This window comes from Lineus longissimus, chromosome 12 (assembly GCF_910592395.1).
Source record: "Lineus longissimus chromosome 12, tnLinLong1.2, whole genome shotgun sequence".
Lineage (NCBI taxonomy): Eukaryota > Metazoa > Nemertea > Pilidiophora > Heteronemertea > Lineidae > Lineus > Lineus longissimus.
In genome coordinates, this window is record NC_088319.1 from 1200038 (window position 1) to 1210617 (window position 10580).

Below are 10580 nucleotides of genomic sequence, written 5' to 3' on the forward strand. Positions count from 1 at the left end.
CAAGATAAATCCCAACTTACTGGTTTCTTGTATCAGTTAGAGGACATGGGCAGGGGAGACAGTCTGTTGATGTGCCACCACTGGCGTTGCCATAGTAACCAGCTTTGCACTTCTCGCATTTGTCACCCTCTGTATTATGCTGGCAGGACTGAAAGGAAATGTTTGAAAAAATGTTAGGATGTTTTTCTCACAAAACGTCACGTCCATTTCTTAATTAAACCCTTTAACTGCCGATGTACGCCAATTGGCGACTTAGGTAAAATGTCTATCGTTCGGCCGTGCGCCGGTTGGCAACTTCGCCTCTCTTTATCCCAATGTGTTATAGACTGATATGCAGTTCTGTAAATATCCGATAGATGGCAATAGTGTTTCGTTGATGAGTGTTCCCCCATGGGCGTTGATGTGGGGAATAGCATTCCATGAAGATGACATCACTGCAGCTGCTGCCCTCTATTTCCCCATCGCTGAATTACAGGCAATGTCAGACAAACATGCGGCTTCATAATGGATTCAGGCTTTCTAACTAGGGCAGTTAGATTCAATCTGGCACATGTCCGAGTGTTGGAAATACTACATAATTATTCTGAATATTTCTCTCTCTGACTCTATGGTATCATTCATGCTAAAAACAATGCAGGGTCAAAGATAATTGACTTTGAAATAAGCTCAAATGCGTAGAAATAAGTGTCGATGTCCGACTGTCACGTGACTAAAACGTCATCAATATCTTATGCAAATGACCTTGTGAGCTATAAATAGTAACTTCGCGGAATGCTATTGGCATGCTGGAGGACAGTGGGGATTTTGGGTGGAACAGTGAAAGGTTAATTCACAGGATGGTCCTTTCTATGCCCCTCTCCGTATTATAAAGTTATCGCTAGTGTACTGTATATGTGGGAAGGGTCATACACTTCAGTAATAAACATGTCCACCCTTCCATGACCTGATTTATCCCTCCCCTACACCAGAGAGTTCCTACACCATTAACTGGCATCAATAACATATCTTAATCAATAGGAGAAGGCTACAATAATGTTGAAAACATTGGCACCTTGTGGCTGAGTCAATAATTCCTTGTTATCATCAGTCCAATTGGGCAGCAGGCAGCAACAACTATGCTTCCTCAAGCTAACTCAATTCTGAGCCAGGTCCTCAATTTAGTGTGGTGTAAGCAATCTGTCTCCATCTCCTAGTACTGATCGGGTGTAAGACAGGTATAGGACAATCACTGGTGGCCTGGGTCTCTCCTGCCAGGCAACTGCTGTAGGCCTACAGGGTGTAGAATGTCTTATACTAAAACCAACACTGGCCAGGGTGTCTCCTGCCAGGCAACTGCTGTAGGCCTACAGGGTGTAGAATGTCTTATACTAAAACCAACACTGGCCAGGGTGTCTCCTGCCAGGCAACTGCTGTAGGCCTACAGGGTGTAGAATGTTTTATACTAAAACCAACACTTGGTTATGACACAATGCTACCGTCATCATCAAACTGAATGAGACACATGACAAGGAGAATCTAAAACTTACCACACAGATGCCTGTATCAGCATCACAATCGTCCGTGTGCTTGTTGCAATCACACGGTATGCATCGTCCCAAGAATCGACCAACGGACTGCCGGCGATATCCCCGAGCACATTTCTGAAATGGAACAAAGGGAACATGAAATAATTTATAGCTAAAATTCTGTGAAGTTACAGACAAATTCATCCACTTTCCCATATCAACTCTATGAGCATCATCCCAAACTGACTTGGCCTAACTGCTTTTTTGTCACAGTTTTTCGACTTTCACTCCCCACAGCCACACATCAAGAGGGATCATTTTCCCTGTCAACAGTCCCCAGCCTGCCTATCTGGCCACCCATCTTGATCTATAATGTCTCTAAGTGTCTGATGAGCAACTCCTGTAAACCGTTCATATCACCCTTGGTAAAACTCTCTTGGCCGCTTTCCCACCATTCCGTGCAACTTTGCCCTAGCGTTCCGTCAGAAGCATGACGTCACACAGGGGACCAACTCAACATCAACCGGTACACCTCGACGTAGGTTCCAACACCCCAACGCGGTTTATGAGATCATGCAAAGATCTTAATCTGCACAAACGGTCACTGTCCGCAATTGCCACATCGATTAAATAGCCTTTCAATGTTTATGCCACTTACATCACAGGAGAGGCCGGTGTAACCCTCTGGACAGGTACACATCTCCACGAGTGATGCTCTGTCTCCCCGACTGCCGCTGCTTGGGTCCACACCAACATCAAGGAAGACCTGGCTCACCCTGTAGAAAAGGATATTGCTTACAAATCAGAAAATTCTGACATATTTAGCCAGTACATTGGGGGATGAGTCCCCCAAACCCCCTCCCCCACTCTCTGAAAGTGACAGGTTTTAGCCAGTACATTGGGGGTACATTGGGGGAAGGCCCCCCCAACCCCCCCCCCATTGGACTCTAAAATAGAAGTCCTTGGAGACATTGAACCACAAGGCCCCACAAAGAAGTAGTCCCCGCCCGCCCCGGTAGCTGTCACATATCGGCTGACAGAAGCAGCTCTTTGTGGTGAAATAATGATTGAATTTTGCACCTGATAGCCTAGATAGGCCTATTTGTGTATGTTTCTTGATTTAAGCATCTTGTCATTAAAGGGGGACTATAGGCAGGAGCAGAGGGGCTAATTTGGCCATCTTCAGGTGACTTATATACACAGTGAGGGCCGTCATGTCAGATTCAGCAATAAATATATTCCTCGTACAAAGGTGAATCATTTCGACGTACTGTGAGATGTGAGAGACCCCTATTGTCGACTTTGTGTAATTTTATCTTCCCTGCCTAGCTTCTGCCTATATTGTCCCTTTAAGACTCAAACAGATTGCTGCTGCAGTGTTTGACGTAGAAAGTTAACTATCTCCAAGTTAATGATAGTCGTCAAAGTAAAGACAAACTGTGTAGGCTATTGTAAGCGTAGGGTGTTTTCGTTTGTGGCCTACATACACTAAAAGCATAACCAGTCCCCCCTTCCATAAACAAGACATTCCCAGTAAGCATGCATTGAGTTCATAGTAAATACATATCCGCACAACAAACCGAACACTGATGGCAGAGACCTATTTTAACAAGACAAAGGGACGTGCGTCATACGAAGTGGTATTCAATAGATTTTATGCTTCACGTCTGTCAATAATTCATAAAAGAATTCAGTTTCCTTTCTTTCCCGTTCATTCAATCATTGACGTCAACAATACGAACAATCTTTATCTACCGGTACTCAGTCGATGAATGGTTACTTCGCAAAGAGATTTCGGGGTAATCTAGATACGATACTAAGTTAATTGTTGGCCAGTTTGCCAAATTGGACAGTTGCCAGCAAAGCGAAGTAAAAGACAAACTCTTCAATAGCTATGTGAGATATTGCAAGTGTAGGGTGTTTGTGCCTGTGGTCTAGTATAGACATACACTGAAAGCAAATAACCAGGGTCCCCCCTCCGCAACCGGGGGCTTTAAGAACCAGTTGGCGTGCATTGATTACATTGGACAGTTCATTAACTTGAGGCATGACCGCCCCCAGTATGATATGCATTGATCAGGCCAAGGTCCCTTCACACTGATTGGCGAAAACTTTTCGCTGCGTGTAGCGAGGTCGTGGTAAGTCGATGAACAGTGGTTGGCATTGTGAATCAACTAATCACTTGTGACCTAAATTCTAATTAGTGGTTAGGCCTATGGTGTGGTTTTGTTAGGTCTATTGACGATCTCCAAAAAAATAAATCGCATTAAAATAAAACCCGTATCGGCCTATCTTGAACCCTTACAGATATTGATGCAAAGGCCAATGGTACAACCATTAGACAAACTGGTATCGCCAACCCATTGTCCATCTTCGATTCACTCAAACAATTTTGAATGGCACATAACGACAATGCGCATAATATCGGGGATATTCAAAAACGGTATGACTAGAACAGCGAGTCTATAGAGTACTGTAGAACGGAAAATTTTCGCTGCATATTTTTGCGAATCAAGATATTATTTCTAATCAAATTTAAATTGTCTACTTTGACATAGAGCTCTTATAGCGAATAGGCGCTGTAGTTTGGATGGCTATATTAGAATACTCAAATCCACTGTAAACATGTCTCATTGTGTCGGGTAGGCCAATGTAGTACACAAAAATGGGTATATAATACGAGTAATTATGCAACGGTCATTCAAGAGGTGTGGAATTTGTGTTTGTTAGGGGTAATTATCATACGTGCTAATTGACAAGACTTTTCTTGAAATGGACATTTTGATGTGGTGTTTGTAAAGGCCTATACCAAACTGTGATACTCAACCAAACCATACTTTTAAACGGAATAAAAATTGCACTGTACATGTGGCGTAGGTGTTCCCAAACTTTTTGTGGGTAGTGTATATCTTAGGAGATATCATATGGAAATTTCAAGTATTCATTTACTTTTGACCGGAGGTGTACACACACTTTGCGTCTGCAAAAAACAACAACACAGAGCAAACGCCTACGTTCGTAAACCTGTTTCGAGTCAAGTTACGAGTTAGATTCAATCTGGCACATGTCCGAGTGTTGGAAATACTACATAATTGTTCTGAATATTTCTCTCTCTGACTCTATGGTATCATTCATGCTAAAAACAATGCAGGGTCAAAGATAATTGACTTTGAAATAAGCTCAAATGCGTAGAAATAAGTGTCGATGTCTGACTGTCACGTGACTAAAACGTCATCAATATCTTATGCAAATGACCTTGTGAGCTATAAATAGTAACTTCGCGGAATGCTATTGGCATGCTGGAGGACAAAACACCCTTTCATTTACTTCGGTTCAAACTTGTACGATCATGCATCGCCTCAATAGACATACCTCGATGTGACTTATTATGCAGAGTCTGACCTTTTGACATGTTGTTTTATAGGAATGCAAATTCAAATCCTAAGATAACACTAGTTTTGTTATAGTCGTGTGATAAACATTCCAGATTATGATCATCTCATCTTTTCATTCTCTTGACACATTTGACATCACACATACTAAGCATGGTATACGGTAAAAAAGGTACAGGAAAAAAAGGTACAGGAAAAAAGGCACGGAAAAAAGGTACAGGAAATAAAAGTACTGGAAATAAAAGTACTGGAAATAAAGGTACCAGATAAAAGAGGTACCGGAAAAAAAGGTACACAAAATGGCATAAATAGGTAAAAAAGGTATACAATTTTTTTAAAGAATATTATTCTCTTCAACTGGTTCAGACTCAGCCTATGTCTCAATCTTTTATTGCCCATTTTCTTCCTCTGTGACTAAGGTGGTGCCTTAAATAGTTTAATACATTGCGGACAATTTTGTTACGGAATGAATTTGAGGAAAATTCATGGAAGAAGTTGCCCAACAGGGAGCTGACTTTTTTTTCGTAATAACTAAATTCATGTTCTTTTAAATTTTAAAATACAGTGGAACCCCGGTTGGCGACCACCTCAGTAACGCGACCACCCCGCCAACGCGACCACGATTGTCCGGTCCCGAATGGTTTCCTCTCTAAATACCATTAAGAGACCCCCGCTAAGACGACCACCCCGGTACCCCGACCGCGACCACTGGCTTGGCCGGTCCCAAACTGAAAATCAACCCCGCTAACCCGACCACCAGGCCTAATTGCCGTAATCGGTCGCGACCGCGGCATAGTAATTAGCACCTCGCTGCCAAGCTTTGTTGAGACGGGGACAGTGGCCATGGGAATACATATGAAAACAAAAAAAATACAATGTGATTTTGCAGGTATGATCAATTGTATAAGTGTAAATGAATAAATAAACTTTCCTTTTCGAACGTTTTCATGGTTTGTTTTCATTACTGAGCCAGTTCAGTACCAGACATGCGCACTCAGCAGTAGCAAAATCATGTGATTTGCGTGATCTGCATATGAACTTATAATAAACGGCGGGTAGTTTGAAGACCACACTTATGACAATAACAAGCTTGCGAGACGTTTGAATGTTTTATGATATGGAGAACTTGGTTGATTTACTACAGTATCATTTTATATTTCTTTAAATATTTTGACTGAAAATAGACTTGATTAAAACTGTAGCATTACTCAACTCATCTTCTCAGGTGGAATCATACGACAAGTTTACTTCAATCGTCACAAACAGTCGGGTACATGGAGGATGATTCAGCAAATTGCCCGCAAATGCGTCACGTCGGGCAGATAATGAAACTTTGTGGATAAAATGAGTTACAAAATTACCTTTTCTAACTCATTCTGAGAATGTAACATGTAATTTTATCGACGAATTGTTCTTGCGAGGCATGATAACAAAACTTTGGAGCGTGCATCATCTCAATCAGGCAGCGTTGCTATGGTAGTACAGCGTACACACGCCATGCAGTCGGCAATTTTGGCGGGAAAAATAATCATGTATTTCGTCTGGGGATTCCCAACCTCGCTAACACGACCACCCGGTAACACGACCACTCTGACAACGGTCCCATGAGTGGTCGTGTTACCGGGGTTCCACTGTACTAGAGTCGTATTCTTATAAGGGGCGGATCCAGGATCTTGGGAAAGGGGGGCACACCTTGCATCCTACTTGGCATTTCACATTAAGATTCTCGCCAATTTCCCTAAATAGCTTGTGTTTGGTCTTAAATCTAGTAATTTGTCTGTTAAGACCTAATTGGCCAGGTACATTGTTAATTGGGTCCAGCTCTATGATGAATTTTAATTGATTAATTGCATCATATTTAGAAACCATAAACTTTAATACAAGTCGTGTATTTCAAAGAGTTTAATCACAACACGTATTCATCGTTTATGGTTCGATATACAGTAGAACCTCTCTATTAAGGACACCCTTGGGACTGAGAAGTGCTGTCCTTAATAGAGAGGTTTCCTGAGTAGAGAGGTAAAACTGAATTGAAATAACCAATTTGGGACCAAAACTAGTGTCCCTAATGGAGAGATTGTCCTAAATAGAGAGGTGACCGCTAAGGGAGGTTCCACTGTATTTCCTTTCTCCGCGGGAAATAATACAGTCTTTCCTCCTCGACTTGATACATCGGTCATAGGAATGACCTCTTGCCTGATCCCGAGGAAAACAAACCATTCTACTGGATGTTTCAAATGAACGAAATAATAAAGATTTCACAATGATCTTAAAGGATGAGTTTCTCAAAACAGGAGTCAACGTCCAAGGATGGAAAAATACCAAGGCACTGTTTCGAATGATTTTGAAATCAAATCATCATGACAGCCATTTTGTCTCTACCTGTTGCTACTGATGAAGTAGGCAACGTCTGCTTAATAGCCATTTGTCTGGGTGTGGTAAAAAACATGAGATTTTCGCTGCAGAATATTTTCGCTGCAGAATATTTTCAATAGTTTGGCAGAGTTACTAGAAATCACGTGAAGCCCCCCATGATTGCGTCATGAGGAAGGAAACAATGGGATTCACGTCCGACGTCGTAACTGTGGGTGCGGCGCGTCATGAATGCAGGATCGGCCAACGCGCGGCCCATATGTTATGCAACAAAACTGTACCGGAACTAGAATTGTCATGGGTCTGCACAAATGTTTTCAGATTCGATGGACATGATGGATGCATTTTGTTAACACTTTACATACAATTACACTCACTACGTTGTGTGAGTTATAATAAGTAATTGTGAGGCAAGGCTAAGGAAAACGCTTCGATTTCACACCAGGAAAACAACACCAGTCTGCATAGTCAGGACATGCTGAGAGGTGACAACCCAGATAGGATATATTTTATGAGTTCAATAATAGCACAGTGTCAAGTGCTCCATGAGTGGAACATCAAAGCCATCAGGCATAGGAGAATTCTTTTTAGGTAATGAGATTAGGCATGTATGCAAACGTCAGGTTTTGATTAATTGTTATTGTTGTTGCTTATCTTTGCCAACATTTGTCACTTGCTTAAAGCGAACTGGAACCGCCGAGCCAGTTCGTATGACCTCGTTTTCATTTCCCGCGTATCGGGTGATCAGAACGAGGCATGAATGAAACATGGCGCCTAGCTGTCAATCATTGAGTGACGTCACTACTATGGAATTTACTACGAAAACTCATGAATGAAAGATCGCATGACTCATGTGATTCTCACATGATTCTCAATGATAACAAATTGAACTGCGCATGCTCGGGCACTGGGGGCGGAGCTACAAATTTGAACTCGAATATGAAGTTGGAAGTTCGACTTTCTCGGGCGGTGAAAGTCGAAAAGTTTAATGAATCGCTTGGCGGTTCCAGTTCGCTTTAACTTTGCTGATGTGCCAAATCAAGTCAACGAAAATACCATAAACATGATAAAGGAAATTCCTCCACAGAGTGGATAAAAAGTCGACTGTTATAATCATGACGTCCCCCTTCAGAGGGAGTCCCTAATCAGAGTTCCAAGTTCCATGAAGTTCCAAGTTCCAAGTTCCAAGTTCCAGGGGGGCCCCTTCAGACTAAGTCAGGGCTGGGTTGTTTAAAACTAAATTTGTCACTAACGCTGGCTCTAACTTAGACTTGGTGTTATCTCCTTCAGTTAAGCCCTTAGACTTAACACCAGATTAACCTAATCCAGTGTTAGTGACAAAAGATGCTTTGAACAACTGAGTCCTTAACAGCTACCTGTTATAGCACATTTCATTGCTTCTATTGACCATAACTACTCCAGTGCTTGTAAAAAGGAAAGGTCACCAGTTTGTACTGATAGCTCAGAAAGAAATGTCATAGCTGGGGGTCGTAAAGAGCTGATTTGATGATTAATCTTTATAATAACATGGCTCATTATTGGGTTTCTCTGATCACATGTGGATTTCAAAAGAGATTTGACTCCCAAGGTAGTTTTTTCAGCTGTATTCGTCCTCCTAGAAACTGTCAGCAATAAACCTTTTAATCTCTGGACCAGAACACCTACCTGATCTCATCTAAGTATTCATCAAACTTTGACTTGATGTAGATGAACTCGACATTCTGAAGCACCATCATTAAGTCCGATCTTGAGGCCGGCTGGCCGAATGAATCACCTCTAGCAGGACCCTGGTCGCCCCTAAGGGGAGCATCTCTAAGCAGGGTCCAGTCAGACTGAAATAAGAATACAAAAGTTAACATTTTACAAGACCATCATTTAGTCGGCTTTATTTGGAGGCTGGCTGGCCAAATGAATCACCTCTAGCAGGACCCTGGTCGCCCCTAAGGGGAGCATCTCTAAGCAGGGTCCAGTCAGACTGAAATAAGAATACAAAAGTTAACATTTTACAAGACCATCATTTAGTCGGCTTTATTTGGAGGCTGGCTGGCCGAATGAATCACCTCTAGCAGGACCCTGGTCGCCCCTAAGGGGAGCATCTCTAAGCAGGGTCCAGTCAGACTGAAATAAGAATACAAAAGTTAACATTTTACAAGACCATCATTTAGTCGGCTTTATTTGGAGACTGGCTGGCCGAATGAATCACCTCTAGCAGGACCCTGGTCGCCCCTAAGGGGAGCATCTCTAAGCAGGGTCCAGTCAGACTGAAATAAGAATACAAAAGTTAACATTTTACAAGACCATCATTTAGTCGGCTTTATTTGGAGACTGGCTGGCCGAATGAATCACCTCTAGCAGGACCCTGGTCGCCCCTAAGGGGAGCATCTCTAAGCAGGGTCCAGTCAGACTGAAATAAGAATACAAAAGTTAACATTTTACAAGACCATCATTTAGTCGGCTTTATTTGGAGACTGGCTGGCCAAGTGAAACATCTCTAACAAGTCCCTGGTCTCCTCTGAGGCTGTATAGTATAGGGTCCTCAGTCGGACTAAAGAGAAAACTACAGTTAACACTAAATTTGCTGAATGAATCACCTCTAACAAGTCCCTGGTCTCCTCTGAGGGGTAAGTCTTTTATTGGGTCGAGTCAGATTGAGAAAAACACAGAGCCATCATCACCCTTTAAAAGCTGGTGATACAGCCAGGTCCGTAAAGTACATATCGGACTGTACCCTATTCTACTGGGTTCTAGGTTGGTCTGTAACGCTGTAATTTAGAGTACCTGTCCGTGTCCTAATCATCGGCATGTCCTAGTTCAGATTTTATCAGTTTGTGTATTGATTATCTTCTATTTGGTACCTATTCTGGCCGGTTTCTATTGTGTTGTGAAGAGTAGGAGATAAGACCACCATTGATTTTTAAAGCCTTTTAGCAGTTCAATTGTCGATGTTTGACCGCGACGCATCAAATACTGCGTGGGGTTGTGAATCTGAAATTTGATATGATATTCCGGACAGTCGGGCAAGTAAATGGTGAAAGGTAAACTGGTAGTTGACCACGGAAATTTTTTGATAATCGACAAATTAGACAGACATTGATATTTCCACTCTTTTCAGCCAACTGGCAGAAAAATCTCAAAACCAAATTAGCAAAATTCGAAATTAATTTTTTCATTAAATAATTTCTTTATATCTGTAGACTTGCCACAGCAAATATTTTTTCAATACCTCTCCAAATATGTACTTGAGAGTTTAAAACAGGCACTCGTCTAATTGATAGGCCTCGACCCTCCAACCTATGAATATTCATCAGTG

The 10580-nt window shown here is 42.0% G+C and overlaps 1 protein-coding gene across 24 annotated transcripts in view; it reads right to left on the reverse strand.

Moving 5' to 3' along the window:
* The window catches only part of LOC135497059 (basement membrane-specific heparan sulfate proteoglycan core protein-like), a 184590-nt gene that overhangs the window by 79685 nt on the left and 94325 nt on the right, over window positions 1–10580 (reverse strand). For all 24 annotated transcript variants that reach the window (XM_064786736.1, XM_064786731.1, XM_064786752.1 and 21 more), the window contains 4 exons: window positions 8936–9102; window positions 2164–2281; window positions 1527–1640; window positions 21–148 (listed from right to left, as the gene is read on the reverse strand). In XM_064786736.1, coding sequence (XP_064642806.1) covers window positions 21–148; window positions 1527–1640; window positions 2164–2281; window positions 8936–9102 — 527 coding nt within the window. The remainder of the gene's footprint in view (window positions 1–20; window positions 149–1526; window positions 1641–2163; window positions 2282–8935; window positions 9103–10580) is intronic.